The sequence below is a fragment of the Lygodium microphyllum genome, chromosome 4, assembly GCF_053477565.2.
Source record: "Lygodium microphyllum isolate KBCC chromosome 4, Lygodium_microphyllum_v1.1.10, whole genome shotgun sequence".
Taxonomy (NCBI): Eukaryota; Viridiplantae; Streptophyta; class Polypodiopsida; order Schizaeales; family Lygodiaceae; genus Lygodium; species Lygodium microphyllum.
Window position 1 is genome coordinate 69740153 of NC_141138.1, and position 22498 is coordinate 69762650.

Consider the following 22498-nt stretch of genomic DNA (forward strand, 5'->3'; position numbering starts at 1 on the left):
TACAAATAGACATTCTTTGTGCTAACAAAATACACCACAACAATGAGATCCATCCAATTGCCAAATTGTAGGGCCTTATTAAAATCGGGAAAATAAAAACTATGGCTTCCAAAAAAACATCACTAAGATCACATGCAACAAGTTGGTATGATATATATGAATTGGAGTTATCTTGGGCAAGCAAACATTTAAGTATCATCGGTGTCAAGCAATCAAAATGCAACATCAAACCATCATCTCACAAAAGAGTGCTAAGTTTCGATGGCTCTCTCAAGTATGATCCTTATTCTTGCATGCTAATAGTCACATGGTGGACATCATGGTGAGGAAGTGAGGATCATGTCATGCATTGTTGTAGATCATATAAAAAGGATTCTATGTGTGGATTCTCTGCAGCTATGGGTTTTGAGCATCAACACATCAATTTTAGTGTCCAAAAAAAAAGGGCAATAAAAAATGGGCTATTGGATCAATGATTGATTCTTGATGATACCTTGGTACCTTGGAACAATGCATCATCTACTTAGCCATCTACCAAGCTATACTTTACAAGATGTAGCATTGTTGATGTGTTCACTTTCAATATCTTGCATAATGGAGTGATGCAAAAATATGTGACAATAGTTGAACATCCACATCTAAATACAAGACTTTGTATAATTCTAGAAGTACATCGCTAACCCCTATTGTGCACAATATTAGGAGTAGAAAATGCAACATGCTAGAGTTTGATCAATAATATAGTCGAGGCTAATCAATAATAGGCATTCCAAAGAGCTATTCAATATGATAGGCTAATCAATGACTCATTCCAAATTAGAGCTATTCAATATGAGTTCATGTGTATCATCTTGTACAATGGCAATCGGCTTCTACAAGGAGCACCAATGTTTACAAGTGATGGATTGCTTGCAGAACAAGTCTTAACAAACCTAACTACACGTGTCTCATAAGTTTAAACATGAAAAGCATTAACAATAAACTACCACTTTATTGCGTTTCACATTTCTCTCTCGTCATAGAGAGAGAGAGAGAGAGAGAGAGAGAGAGTGTGTGTGTGTGTGTGTGTGTGTGTAAAAGGTCAAAGAAAATCTATATCTCTCATCTTAAAAGAAGAAAGAAAAACTATATGCCTATGAGAAATGGTATTAGGTGATATTAATACTATTTTTCTCAATGACCTCAAGTGAAAAATGTAACTCTATGTGGCTAAGGTGCTTCAACATTTATTTTATGACACTGAATGAAAACTCTAACTTTTCTATGATAAGGTGTTTGGGTCTCCTCTTGGGTGGACATGGGAATCAAACTAAACTAAGTGCATGATCTATCCAAGGAGATACACCTTGAAGATAAAGCTCTTCTATGACTAGCCCTGGTTGTTTCTCACTAGTGTTGGTTGATCCTGTTCTGCTTAATTGTGGTATTGAAAAATTCAATGAATGATAACCCTCTATCTAATTGGATTTAATTATGGGGGGCTCCATTCCATAGAATAGTAGCTCTACACCTTTGAACCTCTAAAAGTAAAAATTCCAAATCTCTCTTATCCTCAAGCAACATCACTTGTTATAGAGAGCCAAAACCCTCTTGAAATAGACAATGGTATTTGCCTTGAATATCATAATATATTATATATTGACAAATGTAGTTCTTCTATCTCTCTATCAGAAAGTGGCACATGTGATCTTGACTCTCCATAACCTCTCATCTACCTGTCTCAATGCTGAAATGATTCATTGAGGTATGGATTTGGCCAATAGCTGTATATAAACCATGTGGTAGCTGAATATACATGTGGCTTTGTCAAATGACAAAAACTATCCTTATAGAGCTGAAAAAAATAGCTCTGATAGTGTGCCACCATTCTCATGCTATGTGGGAAAATGGGTCTTCGAAGTCCTCTATGTATATAGTCTTAGTATGTCTGCTCTGATCACATGGTTCAACTTTGACCAACCAAGCTTGAATCCAAGTTGTAATCATAAGGGGGTAACCTACCAATATGTAGACCATGCAAACTCATCCATGTACTCATTTGAGTATACTAGCAATGTTTATCACTCTCTACTAAATGTGGGTAGCTCTCCTACAATCTATGTAAGAAATTCAATACCTAGAGCAAGGCCTCAATTGCCATAAGTGCTACTCCCATCTTTGCTTTGATAATCTCATTTTGGATTGAACTCTTCACTCCCATTATGCATGATATCATCATGACCAATGGTCATTCTATATGCTCCCATCCATCATAATACTCCCCCTCTAGTCCGTCATAGTCTCTAAGTGGTTGCCCTCTCATGTGATGGAGGTTTGGGCCAAAATGGCTACCCCATAAAGGAGTGTGGACATAAGTAGTGTATCAAAGAGCCACAATTTTGTGTGTGTTATATGGAATTGTATGTTTGTACATGCTCTCTCTAATACACCCAATGTTGCATACACTCATGCTAGTTGAGCCTTTGATGTCTCTCTCCAAGAAAATTGTGGCCCTTTGAAAGTGACATCTAAAAATGCTTAATGTCTAATAAACTCCACTATTAATTTAAAAATGCATTCTAAACGTAATTCACTCTTAATAACAATCTCAAAACTCAAAATTACCAAACTTTTATTAAAAAGAGATGTGATCCTAGAGATGTATATGTCCCATAAGCCAAACCCTAGTTTGGGAGGATCCATGCATCTATGAATAGAGAGAATGTCCATCACGTAGCCCAACCTTGATTTTGCAATTTGCAAGTGCCTTCTCTCTACTGTCCACATCCCATTCACAAAGAATATCTCAATTTGAACTATTGTCTATTGATATCCATCATCAGGTGCTTACTATCTAGCCCCATGCTACTAATGTTGGCGACTATTTCCAACCTACTATAATCACCAAAACAATTGCATTTATTATTGTAAATCGTATTCTAGCTTCCTCTCCTTGTTATTGCCAACTATTGATATCATTAATAGATCTTTGCTTGCTGGAATTCATTATATGTATACCCTCTATATCACATGCGTTCAAGGCCTATTTATAAATATCCTTATCTATGAAATCTTCCTTAATAAAACATAACCATTTTCTATTCAATCTGTAAGTAACCCCTTTATATGGGACCCTTTTGTATGTAAAAAATGTATAAAAGTGGCATTTTAAAAATCCCTTATGTTGAGCCCTTGTGATATATACATATATTTATGATGAACTCCCCGAGGCTTGCTCTACCACCACTACACATGTGTCAACCAGATCCATCTTTTGCTATTTTGGCTTATCACTCATAATCTGATCAACATTTCTCTAATTCCAGCCTCTCGTGAGCTATACTTGTTGCTATGTGATTCTCATGTATCAATGCTAACAACAAGTGGAAGGTAACATTGTTTATTCTCCCTTAGATTTTGCACATAGGTGTAATGATTTTGTAGGAAGGACAGAACCTCCATATGGATTGGCCATTCAATTGAAAAGTAAACATAGAGTAAAACCCTTCATGTTCTTCCCCTCCTTCCACTCTGATGTCAGGTACACAAGTATTTACTTCTATTCCTACTTTTCATGTTTCTACTTCCATGCAAAATGTTGGTAATATTTAAGAAGAAAATACTCTCCACTCAATTCATAACTGTCCAAGTTTTGAAGAGGACATATATTTTTATGTAAATACAAGAAGAGGTGTGTATGAGAAAAACTCGATATTTTCCTTCTCGAAGTTTTCCTTCAAGTTTTCTTTCCTAAAGTTAAAATGAAGTCGGTGCATCATCATCATCATCATTTCAATTTCAAAATCATTCTTCTCCATTCACATCTAATTTTCAATTTCCTATGAATGGATTTTCCATTCATTTCTATTCCATCTAGACCATGAATTTCAATTGTACCCATCCCACCCTTCTCTACCACACCCACATCTACATTTACATCATTTTTCACATCATCTTTCACCACTCCACATAAATAACCATATACCACACTAGGGGGGCAACTTCGGACATAGGCACATCCTATCTCTTAGGTCCTTTGCTTTTGCACATCTAGGTGGTGGAGGTGCAATAGTGGTGGGGGGTTTATCCCCCAGCCCAACCATTAATGGGGACCTATACACATGGGCATCCTAACCCCCCCCCCCCCCCCCCCCCCCCCCGCCGTCAAGCCCCATCCTATTCTCCCATTTCCTAGGTGGCTACACAATTTGCCAACATGATAATATCTAGTAAACCATCCTACACATTTTCAACATGCGGATCATCCACAAGTCAGATACCTCCTTTATTAGGGTACACACATGGAGTCATCATGCTAGGCACTTTGATGCCTCATGTGGTACCTAGGTATCCACCTTTCTATCCTATGCCACCCATCTATCATCCTCCTCAAGCCATCCATCTATTTGCAACAACCAAACATTTGTTTATCGATAAGACTCATTTTAATGGGTCTAACTTCACCATATGGTCAAAGTTAATGCCACATGTCTTGGATTCCCAAGACTTGTGGGAACTTGTTCAAGGGTAAGAACCTTAGGCTGACCCATGCTAGTTCTCATATGAACTAGTTTGTTCTTGAAAGATTAGAAATGTCATAGCCATAGTTGAGTAAATATAGAATCTTATGCCCAAATTTCACTCTCAACTCCAACACTTTGACCTTACATGTGAGCATTGGGCACATATGGTCAACCACTATGTGGCTCACTATCATACTTGATGAATCAACCTTGAATATGAGCTCCAAGAGCTCAAAACCATTAAGAGGGATGATTTGACTACCAAGTTGGCTAAGTATCAGCGATTGCTCAATGAATTTGTCACCACTGGCGTACCCAAGTTAGTTGATGATCAAGTCACTTTGTTCATGAATAAATTGCCACAAAGATATTTCACTTGCATTTAGCACCTTCTATGAGTTTGAATGTTAGCTATTGCATTACGCTCGGTTGTTTGATAAATTTCATAAGAAACCCCAATATTCAGAGGGGGCCATGACTTCCTAGAAGGTGAAGTAAGGTGATGGAAAGAACAACACAAAGACTGAGGTGGGTATTGAGGAGCAAAGAAACTCCACTCCAAGATTGACCAGGTTGGCAAAATATCCCCAAAAAGAATAATTACTATTAGCATTGTGAAAAGGCTAGCTATTTAGACGACAAGTGTCGCTCAAAGGCCAATGGCAATTTTCTCTATGAGCACATATGGCAAACTTGCAAGTAAGATATCTGCAATTATGCCAACTAGTTTAGAAGAACTAGTACCCTCCCAACAATCATCATCAATCACGGGATAATTAATTAGATCCCCAAGTCACACGACAAAAGTACCGTTAATTAGTGGTGGCCCCTCATGATTCTCAATACGTCTTATAAGATTATAGCAAAAGCATTGGCTCGCAAAGTTAAGTTCCTTCTCCCTAGAATACTACACCATGATTAGTATAGCTTCCTCCACAACTAGCATATTCATGATGCTAACCTCAACCTCATCCTATAAATGGATCATGCCTTGTAAAGTGATATGCAATTTGTGCTAATAAACATGGATATGGATAAGGCGTATGACTAGGTGCTATGGGATTTCATCCTAGCTACTCTTGAATGGATGAGATATTTTGCAAAATGATCAGTAGCTTGTTTTCAAACACCTCAACGACTCTCAATATTAATGGTAAGATGTCAAATGAATTCTCTCTAAAGAGGTCCATACATTAGGGTTGCCCCACTCTTTGTGGTTATTACTAGCCCATTATTGATAATGATAGAATATAAGATACAAGCATGTCTTCTCAAAGGGCTTCCCCCCCCTAATGTGAAGTAGTTCTACTATCAACTATTCGTATAGATGATGACAACTCCAACATCCTTGAAGCTTGAAAGCATAATGTTGATTCTCTATTAGAAGTCTACAACCTATTTTGCTAGGCAATGGGCTCAAAGATCAATGGGTGCAAAATAGATATGCTTCCCCTCACACTCTCGACCCCCCAAGAATGGTGTGGAGGGAAGAATCAAGTTGTATGGCCACCTCCTGGTGGGACTCTGTAGTTGGATCATTATTGTTAATTCAATAATTAGCCCGATTGCTTGCTTTGTGGCAATTACTTCCTCCTTCTCCAAATCTTGTTGGAATTCATTGGAGACACTAGCCAAGAGATTTGTATGGGGGTTTACAAATTCTAAAAATTGGCACTCAATCTCTTGGTACCTCCTTTGTGAGGCTAAGAGCAATGGTGGTGGAGCCTCTCTTGTCCTAGGTGACTAGGCTACTCTTCAAGTTGGTAGTTAAGCTCGAATTGGATCTTCCATGGGTACATCTAATGACATTGTGGATGCATTGTGGATGCAAGGTGCTCTACCAATCAAAAGCAAGAGGAAGAAGCTAGCATCGACGAATGTCCTTGTCACACAGACATGGTGAATCCCAACATCAAAATGAATACATCATTTTTTGGTGATAAGGGAAAGCTTGATGATGAATTTCTAAAGCTTTGGAATGTCATCAAACCTTGTGCCTAAGAGGTATTTGGAGGAACATGAATAAGGTAGCAATGGTCAAGGAGAATAAAATTCTGCCTGAGTGTTTGATAGTCATAGTAACCAAAGAACTCCTAGCTTATCTTAGGAAGATTAGGAAGAAGGCTTCTGTCTTTAAAGTTGGATAAAAACTTCTAAAGAGGACTATTATATAACCTAGATTTTGGGCAATGGCCAACACTAGGCTCTTCTTTTGCCCGAGGCACCTCTAAAGTGCATTGTATATACTTATTTGATAACAAATTTACTTTCTTCACATGTTAAAAAAAGCAACATGTTAAAGAGCGGGCACAAGTCTCTTCATTGCTTTGTAATTATAGGAGAAGGTGTTGCCCCTTGTCTTTTGAGAAGATATGCATTTTCCTTTACTTTCCTTTATTGTTCATTGTTAGGAAAAGGAACAAATGTATATTCTAACCTTATGAAAGATTATACGTATAAAGATTGAAATTGCCTTTGCTAAATTAAAGATTGCAATGATGAGATAAAACCCAATAAGCAAACTAAACTAATTCTAAGTACACATTTTGTGTGTGTGTGTGTGTGTGTGTGTGTGTGTGTGTGTGTGTGTGTGTGTGTGTGCGTGCGTGCGTGCGTGCGTGCGTGCGTGCGTGCGTGCGTGCGTGCGTGCGTGCGTGTGTGCGTGTGCGTGTGTGTGTGTGTGTGTGCACATGCGTACGTGCGTGCGCATGTGCACACATGCGCACGTGTGTGTGTCTGGATTGCAACACTTTAATCAACTTATTAGTTATTAACTATTTTATGCAAAAGTGTCTATACTAAGACATATTAACTACTAACTACACAGTCTCTAACTAATTACTTAATTAACTACAACACTAGCAAGAGATATATTGTTTATTAACCCGTACCGTACTAATGACTTATTAATTAATAATAAGTAATTACCAATTAATTAATTTTAACTAATTACCAAGTAACCCACAACGAAACCCCTTGATAAATAATTAATTACTTAATAATATCTAATTACTAATTAATCCATACCTAAGCTCCCTAATAATAACTAATTACTAATTAATTAGCTTTAACTCATTACTAACTCATCCATGTCTTACTAATAATTAATTAGTTAATGTAACTAATCAAGCCACACCTTACTAATTGATTGATTTTTAACTAATTATCAATCATTAATTAGCCCATGCCTTACTTAAACTAATAATCCATGCCTAAGGCCCCCCTACTAACTAGCTTTAACTAATAAATACTAACGCTCTTCAACCCCCAACTCACAATCCCCCCACCACAACACCCCAAGCCAACACCCTGCCAATTTGTCCAACTTAGCCTCCTTGGCAACCAGAGTGATAGAGATAGATGGAGAGGGGTGTCTACTCAGGCATGTGAGATAGAGGACTTAGCAAAGTAGCTCTTGTCCTTGATGCTACCTTGGGAGGTGGGGTCTCAGAAGCTGCTAGAGCCCTTGCAAGAGTAGAACACATTGAAGGAGGATTGTCAGAGAATGTTTACACATACCTAGACATAGCATGAACTTGACAACCCTACTCATGATCACGATGATTCATGATCATGATCACAAACAAAGTCAAACTCAATCATGATTAATCACAACAAACTCGATCATGGTCACTGCAATAAGAGTGATATGTCATGATATCACAATCAGAATGCTTATGAAGGTTCAAAATCATGATGAACGCGCTCACACAATAGCAACTGCATGACTTTATAAGGTTCTTATTATACTCATTAAGCACTTGAGCTCAAAATAAAAAATTAGTGCTAGTGTTGCACATATGTTTGCTTTTTTGCTTTACTTTTCCATTGATTTTTTGAGAAGAGAAAAAACCCACATTGGATTTTTCAAGAAGGGGAAAAAACCAAGAAAGTAGGAAAAATATAAAGTCAAAATGATCACTAGCTACCCATGTAAAAAATTACCTCTAGCTTTGGGAGCTCTAAACTATCACTTGAGTCTTTTATTGAACCTTCATAGGTTGGGGTGATGTTTTCTCCTTCAGTTCCTCATTTTGCATATTGCTTATAGGATTGGGTCTTCCTTTCTATTGATCACCCTTCTCTCCATGTGCTGCTTGCATGCATGGAGGGGCCTACATCCTCTCCTTTTTAGGCCCATGCTCTCCTTCTTTTTCACTTGAAGCAATGGTTGCTTTGGGTCAACCTTACTTGTGAAGAGCCCATGAACCATCTCAACAACTCCTCTTTGTGGAGGCAACCCATTAAGAAAAAGTACATTTGGCATAGGGGGAAGTCTACAAACATATGCATGATGTGTGGGAGGGACAAGGCAATCAAGAACCTGAGTTTCTATGTCTCCCAATCAAGCCATAGTAGTGCCAGTTTAGCCATCAAAAATATCTCCCCGCCTTAGATTTACCATTTCTACATACATCAACCTCTTTATGTTGGAATTTCAAGAAGGTACTATGTGATAGGTATGAATTCGATACAACATCTTTTGTCATTAGAGGGGTTTCCCACCGAGTGTTTCACAATGCCAAAGACCACAATTATTTCGTAGTGAGACCTTTCCCATTATGAATTTCCTCGATTTTTGGATCAATTTGTGCATTTTGTAACTTTTGAAAAACTTCTCCATCTCAGCTTGAATCACAGTTGATAAAAAGGCTTGCAAAACTTTTTCTAATGTTGGTCATTGTCAATAGGGAGTATTATTTGCTTTTCTTGGTGGTGCTACCTTCAAATTACATGCTGGTCCACCTAGCCATCACTAAGTTCATGGGAAGGCAAAGGAGGAAAGAATTTGTTTCATCTCATATACTTACATTCCTTTTAGATGACAGTTTTGTGACACTCTATGAGAAGCCACGCTTATATATCTCGTGTGATGATGTAGAGAGAGAGGAAAAGGGAAGGAAGTCAAATGGCCTATGAGACAAAGTAATGAGTAAGAATAACCATGCTCTATCAACTAAAGAACAACAATGAAATGAAAAAGAAAAAAGCTTATGCTTAGAATCATTGTGAGCAAGTGTAGGCCACTATCATGTACAAAAGGAAATCTCAATGATCCTCTAGCTAACCTATAGGATCCCAACTTGATAAATAGACATCATTACAAATATTATACTCTATTCAAGGAAAAAATATATATCATGAGGTGATCCAAGATAACAAGTTTGCTAAAAGGAGTTACTCATATCTAGTGGGTAATAATTCCTTGAAACTAAAGGTAAGGGATGTTTGAAATTGTATCAAAATAGATATAGGTGTTGTGCACTGCGAAGTCTGACTCCCTAATGTGTTGACCCCTCTAACTCATGGATGGCCTGTCAATGCTACTAACATGTCAATATCTAGCAAATCTATAAGAACCTGTTAGCTTACTATTTGTACCTTTGTATCTACCCTCCTACTCCTTAGAAGATTCTCTCTATGTTTGGAGCTTCGATAAAAGTAGTCCTGTGTAAATTCGATCCTTACACTCCATCACCCTATGAAGAGGCCTAAAGACATCCTAAAAGGCCAATGTGTTCTAATCTCATAGTATATAATACATTACAAAAAAAATTCCATCCTAAAAGGCCGATGTATCTAATCTCATAATATATAATACATTACAAAAAAATTGCTCCTTAGATTCAACCTCCTACTGTTATTATTAGCAAATGTGTGCCACCTTAAATATGTGTATATCTTTCTATCTCAATCCTAAGTTGGTGTGATTATATTTGTATTTATCCAATAGCACTACATGTCCCACAAAAAAAGAGGTGCACATCCATGTATGATAACCTAACAACGAATCCCTCTAGTGACATGGGAAGAGAGGTGGTGATCATATTGTGTTCCTTCTTCATGCTATCAAGAGACCCATGTATAATATGTATCAATATTGACAATTACCTGACTAGATAACTCATTTGGCTTTGTACAAGTGAGATCTAAGTATGGATGATTCAAAATATATTGTAGTGGTGGAAGTGTATTCATTTGTAGTCCATGTATCCCAAATAAGGATTGCATCTTTGTATACAACAATGTATCTCTCCACTTTGCTAGCCTCTACAAAATGTCAATGGTAATAGTGGATATTTATACCTAGATAGTTCCCATATTCGCTATAAGCAAGTAGTCACTTGAAATGAGGCCTTTGTAACCACACATATTGCTCCTTCTTACTCTAGAACAATCTCATGGAGTACTGATGGTTTGCTCCATATCATGTCAATAAAGCATCATCACTAATTGGCTCTCAATACTCTAATTCAAGCAATCATCATCATTGATGGGCTTTCAATACTCTTCTAATTCTTTTTGTAAAGGCTTGGATCCCCTATTACAACTCCACATACTAGGGTTGGGTTAACCAATGTATCAATAAACAATCACAATTTGGCCCGAGGTTTGGCCCGAGGTTCCTAGAATTGAACATATGTGCAGTTTCCCTTTTCTCCAACAGCTTCATAACCTCTATCCAACCTAGCAATTGCTGCAACTTGCAATGAAAATGTAGGTCCAATGAGCATGATCCCAAATATACCTAGGATCTAGTATTCTCAACCATATCCCCTCCAAGAGCAAATTGATGCCTCACTTGGGTAAACCAAGCTTGTGTGGTCTTGAACACCATAATCTTAGCCTTCCCAAGGTTCACTATCTAGCCTCTATCCATGCAAAAGGCTTACAACATATCCACATGTCTTTGCAACCCTTTAAGAGAGTCTAAAATCAATACTATCATTCCCACATAATAAGATGGGGATCAATATGCCATATGAGCTCGCAGTTAAGGCCCCTAATCTATCCACATAATCTACGAGTTCATCGACATAAATACCAAATACTATAGGTGAAAGAGGCTACCCTTGCTTAATCTTGATAATATTGTCTAGCATATCAAAAAGCCCTCTTAGAGAACGGACCCTCCCTATAACTAATCCATATAAAGGGTAAAACCCCCTTATAATGCTCCTGAGTGTGAATATTCTATTGTCACTACATGAGCTTGGCTTAGGACATCATCTTAAATGCTTTACAAAAATCTACATAATAATAATAATAAATCCTCCTCCCATGTGACCTTCCCTCATCAATAAGCCTCTCTAAGAGTAAATCCTCCTTCCATGTACCCTACCCTCCTCAATAAGAGCTCTAAGAGTCAATAATGATCAAGTGTAGTGAACCATCTCTTGAAGTGTCCTTGCCCTTGTGCTCTATATCCATGCTTCTCTCCCATGTGTTGAGCTCTCTTGAAGTGTGTTTGCCCCTATGCTCTATACCCATGTTTTCGTGCCCATGTGTTGAGCTGATGCTCTAGAATGCAACCACATACCTTGGCTAAGTAGTGACCAATCATGACCATCCTATAATTCCTCTATATCATAGGATTGTGAGAGTGCACAACAGAAAGAGAAAAGTGAACATAAGATAGAGAAGGAACAATGTGATTGCAATGGCTGAAGGTACAAGGCTACAACAATTATCCCTAACACACAACTCTATGTGTTACTGTGGGCGCCAAATGGTAGCAAGGGGATGAGAGAATGAGGAGGGTTGGTTGATCATGAAGGATAAATGATGGATAATGAATGTGGAAGGGCATGCCACATATATATAGGTAGAGGAAAAATCCTAAATATTGTGAAATCCCTTAAAAAATAGCCAATACTGCCCGAAAAGAAATTCACTAATGTGCCCTCCATCTAAAGTGTCTAAAACAAATTAAATGATAGACAAATACAATGTCAAAGCTCGTAATGTCCTCATCTGACTCAAACTAAGGCTCACATGTAGGAGATGATCACACAGCATAAACATGATTGCTAACACCCCTGCTTAGATCCTAGATGTGGCAAAAGGCCAAAGGAGATGCGGATCTGAGGGTGGCAAGAAGAGTGCCAATGGTGATGAAATCCATCGATGAAGAATGCCAACAACCAAGGAGAAAGTCCCCCTCTATAGATAAAAATCTAATCAAAGGGAAGGCCACCAAAGGGAAATGGAAATGGAGAGGCCTCGAAGAGATCACTCCTGAAAACTTGAGTTGGGGATGGGTGAGCCAAGCCTCTAATTCAACTAGGAGATGATAGTAAGGAACTATCGAAGGCACCATAAGCTGCATACAAACAACAAGGACTAAGGGCCAAGCGGCAGGGGATGATAGCTCGATGACAAAGAAAGGAGGTTGCCACGCAAAGGAAATGCCCAAAGTAGACTAGAAACCCTGAAGAAAATCCTCTCACGATTCTAGGAACTCCCTTTGAAACACAAAGGACTAGGAAATCCACAACTACATCACCAATATCATCCTCCTATGAAAGGGATGGAAGGTATGAGGGAACCACTAGAGGAGATGGTGGGGGATGCAATTGAACTTGTGGGATAAATGGTGCATGGGCGAGAATAGGTGAGGCAATAGAAAGCTACCCTGGAGGGCCCTACACAAAGGAAGGGGAATGGAGCAGAAATAGCCCCCTCTCCTACCAACCTATCACAAAAGGGGCTCCTATAGAAGAATCCCCAACAAAAACGGTGGTGTCCTAAGGCTGGGAATGCCTTAAACTAAGAGGAGAGAAAGGCCCAAGTCTGAAGCATGTAGGGCCTCTAAAGAAGAGCATGATGGACAATTAAACCATAGAGGAACTGTGCCAACACCACTAATATCCTCCAACAAATGGAAATCCTACAACAAATCACCTTGGGCAATCATAGGACTCGAAGCACCACTATCAAGAGCCAAGGTTGTTTTAGAAGACGAGACAATTGAAGAAGGCTCCTCCACCTAATAAATATGTAGAAACAAGGACTCGATGGTAATAGTGGGTGATGAAGTAAAGGTAGACAAAGGCTCCAATGTAGATCCGCCCTTCACTCCTAGACAAAGATGAGGGTATTCCTCCAACACTTCTCCTTAAGGCATGAGGCCTTCCTACAATGAGGACATGTGAGATATTCTCTATGCTTTACCACAAAATCTATATCAAAGTCAGAAGATGACTCCAACTTCTTCCTCTTCCCTTTCTCCAACTTGGCTTGTTCTCTGTACGTGTAGATAAAGTTGCACAAGCATGGCCATGTGCACGAGCTTTGCAAGAATTTGGCTCCTTATGATGCGCATCCTGCTCAAGCAACAATGGGACTAACTCCTCCCAGGTGAGAGTCTCCTGGCAATGAGAAGTGAGAAGGCTGATGTAGAACACATCATACGTTAGTGACAAAAGATGTGAGAGAAGTGTCACAACTAGATCCTCCGAAGAAATGTCAGTACTACCAAAGGATGCCTAAATCTCCTCCATCCTGTGGATGTGATCCATCATGGTAGGGGAATCTATGACAAAAAGCAGTTGTAGCTTCAACTTAAGAGATAATCGATGCCCAAATGTTTGGATTCGGAAGAGTGATGTCAAGCCCCTCCAAACCTCTATAGTAGTGTGTATACATCTAACATGCACAAGCATATAATTTTGTACAACTCAATAAGAGAAATGAGAAAGCTTTGGCATTCAACCGATCCCATAAAGCTACCAAATCTGCAATCACAAGATCATGAGGATCCATGGTCATAGGTACAGTAATAAATCCCAAAGGTCGCAATCATTGAGGAGACGCTCCATGTGGCACAACCATAAAGGGTAGTTTGTCCCATCTAGCTTGTCAGATGTAGAGGGAGAGGGTAGGATAGGCATTGGCTTAGGAGATGCCATCAATGCCAAGTAGGGACTAGAAGCCCTAGAAGAATATAATGGGAAAGAGTGATAGAATGGTGGGTGGTCTGAAAAGTCTTGAACCACATGATCCCCCATAGCATACACATCAACCATAGATGTCCTTTAATAAAGTACCTACAAGAAAACAAAGAAGATGTTGCCACTAGAATGAAAGTGACCAATAATAGGTGTCATCCAAAACCGGTGTCAAGGTAATGTCATCCAAATAAAATTGTGACATTATGATTGTGGCAAGGTAATGTCCCCCTCTCTAGATAAAACCTAAACCGACTTAGGCAAGGTAGACAGGGAGTATTTGATGTTGAAGGGAAACTCAAACTGAGACTCACAGGCAGGAGATGACCACACAAGACACACATGGTTGCTAACAAGGATGCCCACTTCAGAGCGAGACATGATGTGCTCCATCCAACTCACTGGGAAAAACCTCACACATGGCTTGATTTAAAATGTGTATCAAGAAAGGAGAAAGAATCTCATATGCATGCATTGAATCATCTTCAACTAGGCCATCATAATCTTCTACCTCCTGATGGTACAATTAACGAATCGCATCTATCACTATTCCTATAGTAAAGTATGAGATATACTTTACCATCCCCACAATAAAGTACGAGTTATAAAATGGATAAGGGCCCTACTGGGGAGACTGGGGATTGGCCGTGTGCATTGTATAGGGGATTTGTCATGTGCATTGTATAGATTCTTTGCATAGATATACCATGCCTTTGATGTTGTGATTGGAGTACCCAATTGTCTCTTTTAAAATATATTCCATGCCCTCTTAATATCGTCCCCAAAGAATAGTTGCTATATCTTTGTCTCTAGTTTAAGCAAATTAACTTGCTCCTTTTCACATTAGGCATTGAAAGATCATCTTGTCTTGTTTATGTGTAGTGGTGTTTAGTAGCTATCTCACATTGCAATTGTGTAGAGGTTGCACAACACTCATCATTGTAGCAACTATTATGTGGAGCAATATTACATGGAGGGGTAGAAGAAATGATAGTGAGAAGAAGGCATATATTGCTAATGCCTGCAAAACTCCTTCAAACTCTATCGTAATGTCATCCAAACAAAATTGTGGGTCCATATTAAACAATTTAGCACATACGACATGCTTGTATATATGAGAAGTACCTCGTAGAAATCATATCTAGGGTGTCTAGAAACTGCAATAGCAAGTGAGTCCTCAAGTAGCCACTTGTCATTGTCAACCTCAAATAATATTGATATACTACAAAACCACTAGGCCTATCTAAGAGAATAACATCAATGATATCAAGTAGCAAAAATGGTGACTTTATTGTACAACCTAGCATGCTTCATCCCCCCCCCCCCCCCCCCCCCCCCCGGCTTGGTGTTTCAACATGTGAGCCTTCCTTAACCTAGCCATCAGTACATGCCATTAAATATTACCATCTCATGTGTGCTATACTCTATCATCTCCCTAATGCCATGATCTTTGCAAATACCCGTCCTCCAGTTCAACCGTGTGATACATGGTATTGTGTATGCCATATAACATAGTTTAAATGGTCATGCATTAAACTCACGTATTAGCAATATCACTCATACAAGTAAACTGCAAAACATCCACATGTAATGGCATATGAGGGGGCATCATTGTCACATCTCCCAATGGTGCATACCCAAAACTAGTCGGCAAAAAATAACACTGTTATAAACAACTCTCTATGTATATCCCTACACACATGGATCCACAACTATTGCGCCTCAACGTTCTATGTACAATATCTTGTTAATTGCGGATCTCCTCCCTCAAAAACGTTGCCATTATTCATATCCTCTTCTGTGTCACACTATGTAACTAGGGTGAAGTACCATGTTTGAAGACCACACCCGCACACATCTAACTCCTGGAAATTTATAAGTTTACCTTTTTATCACCTTAATAGTGCAGTTTTAAAAGGCCTTAATATATGTCTAGGTACGCTTGCAATTATATCACCTTGATATTCTTTATATAAATTGAATTAACATACTTTAACTTGTGAGTTGTCTGCAATAACTCGTTATGTTTTGCAGCCTTGCATTGTTTATGAGGCTTTACCCTTTACTTAAGGTCTACATCTCAGAAAAATAATGGTTCAGTTACGGTTCAAACAGAGTAATTATTATTATGGAGAGCAAGGGGTCTCTCATAATAAAGCACATTGAAATTCCTGAGTAATATTCACTAACTTCCTTTCTGAATGCTGAACACTCAGATGGCCAGATAGCCATAGTAAGTAATGAAAGCATATAGAAATGTTCTACATATTTTAGGCCTTGATAATCTAACTCAAACTTCCTCATCAAAATTGGGAGACACTTTCCGAACATGCTTTCTAAATGAAGTATATGCAACTACAAAGATGGGACTTCCCCCGCCGCCAGCAACAAGAAATCCAATATTGATGTACTTTCAGATCACATGGCTGGTTTGCCTCTTGCAAATCGCCAGGTAGAGTCAAAAGCGTGTTTTCTGTAGGTATGGCTGCTGATATTTAGCTTCTCTCGTAAACTGAATGAACTTGCAGCACAAGCCAGATGGATTTCAAAAGATATAAGAGTACCCTCCTACACGGTGGCAGAATTCCAAAATCCGCTAAAATTGTATGTCTATCTGAATCTTGCAGTTGCATCATGCATGCGCATAAAACATGTACAGATCATATTCAAACTTCCATAGCCAAAATTCTCATTGACACCTTGTGCTCACTGACCATGCTTCAAAAGGTAATCATTATTTAGCACCTTGAATGAGAGATAGCCTGCATTACCATATTGTAATTGGTGCCTCACCACCAGGCCCTCTCTATGATGCTTGGTTCCCGGATAGAAGCCCTTGGCCTTCTCAAGCAGCTGCTCGAATGTGTATTGGAAATTGTCACCTACTTCCTCCACTGGCACCATCGGCACCCCAAGCATCTTGCAGGCTACCTTCATCTCTGCAAAAGGAAGCCTCTCTCTCCTCTTCTTATCATACACATTGAAAACGGCCATCCTATGTGAAGGCACCTTCATCAGGTTTTTGTTCACTTTTGGCCCATATACTTCTGCTTGAATGACCAGATTGGGGTGCTTGCTCAGCTTGTCTTGGAGCCGATACATCATCCCAACAGCACCAATCAGGGTCTTATCAAGGTCCACAAGATAATTCCTTGAGCATGCACACAGTCTATCCTGTTTCTCATCATAGCCATATGTCGCTGACATGCCGTCAATCTTCAGAGTGATGTAATAGGGCTTGCCAAACATCTCCCCTAGCAATTCCATAAAGCTCTGCACCCTCAGCTCCTCGGTTTTGGGTGGGCCATCAGGGAAGACATCTTCTAAGGGGATTCTCAGCTCTCGAATGCGGAGCTTCGACTGGAATGCTTTCAGATCGGTGGTGTCCTGAAGGCTGTCCGGCTCGACATCCTGGAAGTCCTCGCGCTTAGTGATGTGGAGCAGGTCAGTGACATCGGTGTGCTGCAGCCATTTCTCTTCATCGGCGAGGGTGGAGCATTTGAGGGGGAGCTTCTTCATGCTGACAAAGAGGCCCTGGGACAGGAGGCCCCTGATCTTGATGGATTTGATCAACAGGGAGCTCTTGGAGGGCATGCGCAAGGACTGCACCCAGTCAGAGTCAGCGGGGAGGATGCTGTCGATCTCAAAGAAGACACCAAGGGTGCCTGCGGTCTCGTCCGGGGCGACGACGACGCGCCAGCCGCCGATGAGCGCGACGTTGAGGTTTTCTGTGAGCGGATGCTTGGTGACCTTGTCGAGGCGGACGACCTTGGCGAGGATGCGGTGCAAGCCTGGTGCAGGTGACTCCTCTTGCTGCTGCTGGTCTTCTCCTTCTCCTTCTCCTTCTCCTTCTTCTCCTCGTCCTGCGGGAGGAATCTGAGCAGATGATGCTACCTGGAGCGATGCCTTATCTGCTGCTGCTGCTGCTTCCGCTTCTCCTCCGCCGTAGCCCGCCATTGTTTCTGTTTCTTCCTCCTTCTGGCACGCCGCACTCCTATTATGCCTTCGAAGGGAATACTTTCTTCCTCGTCAGGGCGGAGACTAGTTCTTTTGCAGCCTTGGGCCGGCGGGGGGCCGGGGGGCTAACAACTAGTTAGTCGCAAGAGACGTGCAGCCGGGGGCTTTTAGTGCATTTTTACTTTGACTGTGGTTGTGAATATTCATGTTCCACTTTGCTATCGTATTTTAAGATGTGCACTCGTTAGTTGTAAAGCACTTACTACAAAATGAAGTGCAAAAGTTCCCCTAGTGGAGGCTAGTGTCATCCTTTTCATAAACGGTACTTTGCAAAAGAGAGAGTGACCAAGCAATAAAGTAAATTAGGCCTTAGAAAGGCAACACTTTGGATATCTGGCATGCCATGCTAGTTATTTATCAAAGTTAAACAGGAACTAAACAAATAGACTACAAAAGAGATTGTGAACTAAACGCATGGCCAAATTCACTATTTGTGAAGTGATGTTCCAATGCAAAAGGTGGCACGAGAATCTACCACATAACTAAGTTTATCTACTACAAGGCTTACCCTTCTTCCTTTTGCTCAGGGGGGACTACAAACCATGAAAGCCCTTCTGTTCCTCCTCTTTGAGGATACTTCTCATGCCTAAGATATCTTCCCTTGCTTGCCCTCCAATCCACGATCTAGGTTGTTGTTGCTCTACAATGAGGATGAAGTTGGGAATCCTTGAGCATCTATTCTCTTCTTCAACTCCTCTTGATCTATCTATCCACTTCTACTACACTCTTTCTCTTCTACCTCTCTCTCTATCCACACTAGACCATTGAAGCCACTCCATCATCTTCTTGGCTTGATAGTGATACATGTCCAATACAAGGCCATCACACCTCCTCACTGAAGGGTGACAGCATCGAGAGTTACGTCTATGTGTTATCTACTGTGGCATGCTTTTTTGTTGTTGCTCATGGTGTCGGGTGTTTCATTGCAAGCTCTATTGTCATGGTAATCACAAAACACATTTCACTAGTGCTAAAACACAAAGTGCTTGAAATGTTTTCCTAAAATATGAAATGCCCCAAGTGAAATGATTGATTGCAATATGATTTTTAGGTTGTCAGTCTTTTTTTTTTGCTGTGTCGATTAGGGAAGGGAGAATATAAAATATCTTAGGATATTTTGAAGAAAGCAAAGAGAATATATATATATATATATATATGGAGGGAGACAACAAACAACACCTCCTTTAATTCCTTCTTCTCCTCTTAACTAAGGTTTAAAACCTTATTGTTTTTTACCAATGTTCCTATGCAATTCTTATGAGTCAATTCCCGCATGAATACATACTATGAGCATTCCTTACATTTTAACTCGCATACGTGGCGGAGAACTATGATTATTACATCAATCAAAATGGCATTGTTACAGTGGATGCAAAGGAGCGACAACATTGAATAGGGACATTTGGATCATAGAACCATCTTTGAGCCTTCAAGCTTTCACGCTATAATGCATAAAGGTAAGATAAGTGAGCTCTCTACATCTCAAAGCTAGTCTTGTGTTTTGGCTTTCTTGGGATGGAGAAGAGGATGCCTTGTTAGTCAAAGGGGAGTGTCAAGAAGATAAAATGAGAGATTGTTGCCAAAGTGAGTTGCAACTTTTGAAAGGATAGAAGACCTCCAATGTCTCAAATGTTGTGCATTTAGCCCAACATTTTGGTTCAATTTCTAGGATCGAAAACAATGCAATTGCCAAGGTTCTCATACTTCTACCATGTGGAAAAATAGAAGGCTTATTGGCTTGAGTGTAGCTGGGATCAATGGGATCCGAACTCATGACTTACATGGTCCAAAACACATTTGGCTCGTTTAAGATTCAAAAGATTGGATTTGTTAGTGAGAAGAACACACAAAACCCAAACTTAAAGAAAAACACAAAAACATAAAAATGCAAAATACATAAAACTCAAAACTCAAAACTCAAACTCTTCTTGCATAAACAAATTGTGTGAGATTATGGTGGATTGAAGTTGCATCATGCTTTTCATGATTGTTTGGTTGTGTATACGTTGAAGCAAAAACAATACAAATATGCAAAATGCAAAAACAACTTCAAATTAAGCTTGGCTATCTCATGGTTATGTTCTTGTGAAGGAATAAGAATAAATGAGATGGGACAAGTTTAGTAAAGGGAGATAATGAGTTACCTATATTGTAAGCACATGGAAAATTAGTAGAAGAAGTAAAGAAGATTGGGTATTTAGCCATAACCGATTCGATTATCTTGAGAATACATAGCTAGTTAGGTGTGTTTGCACTAGGGGATGTTTGGATTCCCTCCATAGATATCCATTATGATTGCAAGGGAATTTTTTTGGCGAGCTTGGTTAGGTGAGCTTCTTTAGAATAATTGAGTTTTAGGCTAGCTTTTGTACTAAGGTGTGTATCTATGACATGATGGTTTACTGCACATCATTTAAACCCACAATATTGCAATTTGTACAAATAAATCATTCCCGACTAGCCACCAACCCCTCTCTCTAATTTTCCTCTTTATATCCTTGGATTCTCATGGGCTGAAACTTTTCATTTATCAACTTGTCCCAACTACATGATCATCATTATTCCTCTCTCTCTCTCTCTCTCTCTCTCTCTCTCTCTCTCTCTCTCTCTCTCTCTCTCTCTCTCTCTCTCTCTCTCTCTCTCTCTCTCTCTCTCTCTCTCTCTCTCTCTCTCTCTCTCTCTCTCTCTCTCTCTCTCTCTCTCTCTCTCCCCCCCCCCTAACACATACATACACACACACCCTCTTTCTCTATTTATGTGCATGTGTGTATCCTTAATGCTCTCTCTCACCATCTCTATATTTCTCTCTCCCTAATTTTTTCTTCCTCTCTTCTATCTATGTCTCTCTCTCCCTCTCATATCTCTCTCTTTAAAACACACACACACACACACACACACACACACACTCTCTCTCTCTCTCTCTCTCTCTCTCTCTCTCTCTCTCTCTCTCTCTCTCTCTCTCTCTCTCTCTCTCTCTCTCTCTCTCTCTCTCCTAGGAGGTTAGGCGATTGACACCCTTCAGCATACAAATCTTGCCATGTACTTCTATTCTCTTGCTAGTTGCTCCTATACTATTGAAAGCTTCATTGTGTCTTTACTTTCGGAATGCGAAAAGAGTTTAGTACATTTGGGGAGAGGTTCTCCTCTAAAGTGCATCCAAAGCATTTCAAAGCTTCATCCCAATGTCCTATCCATTGAACCAATGAGATCCTTATCATGTCATAACATTGATCCTTTAGATATTAGGACTTGCTTGTCCTCCATGTAGCCCTCTTCTTGCTTCTAGTAGCTACAATTACAAATCCTCAAAGTTTTGAGCTTCAGTTCAAGTGGGCACTATTCATATGCATTTAGATCTTTTGGCTAACAAACATGTGTGCTTGTTCTCCATGTAGCCCTCTTCTTGCTTCTAGCAGCTACAATTACAAATCCTCAAAGTTTTGAGCTTCAATTCAAGTGGGTACTAGTCATATGCACTCAAATCTTCTAGCTAACAAACATGTGAGCTTATCTTTGGTATGTCTTCATCCCTAACCGGAGCATCAGCTGAGTTGGCACGTGCCTATCAATAACAATTTCATTGTCAAAAACTTTTTAAAGGTAAAGTGAAAGTCTCACACTGTGAGAAAAGTCTTTTGGTTTCAAATCTTGAAGAAAGAATCATAAGCTTGACAATTTTACAACCACCACTAGATAATAATATTTGGAAGCATGTACAATAGACCACACCTTACCATGTCATGACATTGATCCTTTAGACATTATGCTCATCCTCCATGTAGCCCTCTTCTTGCTTCTTACAATAGCTAAAATTACAAATCCTCAAAGTTTTGAGCTTCAATTCAAGCATGCACTAGTCACATGCATTCAAATCTACTAGTTGACTGCCCATCTTCGATATGCCTTCATCCTTCAGTGGAAAATTAGAAGGTTCTTATCCAAGTGCTCTAAATAGAGTAGTTAATAAAGGGCATTAATAAAGGCTAGTTGTGTTATGCCCTTTGCAATTTTATGCCCTTATCTATAGTTGCAATATTCCACAACCTTTCAAGGTGCAAAATAGTTTCAGGGACAAATTGAGTAGCATGTGAGGCTCAAACTTAAAACACAATAGGAGTAGTATTTTGACTAGTTAGTCTGCAAAAGGCAAGGTCAAGCAAGATTATTTCCATGCACAAAACTCTTTTCAAGTACATGTCATTTAGATTGATGGCACAAACTCCTACATCAAGTCTTTAATTTAGCTTC

The 22498-nt window shown here is 39.6% G+C and overlaps 1 protein-coding gene across 1 annotated transcript; it reads right to left on the reverse strand.

Moving 5' to 3' along the window:
- Positions 1 to 16333: 16333 nt before the first annotated feature.
- On the reverse strand, positions 16334 to 18339 carry LOC148037151 (uncharacterized). Its single transcript, XM_087676086.1, has one exon. It carries the CDS (start codon positions 18188 to 18190, stop codon positions 16940 to 16942), a length of 1251 nt encoding a protein of 416 aa, XP_087532212.1. The 5' UTR covers positions 18191 to 18339; the 3' UTR covers positions 16334 to 16939.
- Between the last annotated feature and the right edge of the window lie 4159 nt (positions 18340 to 22498).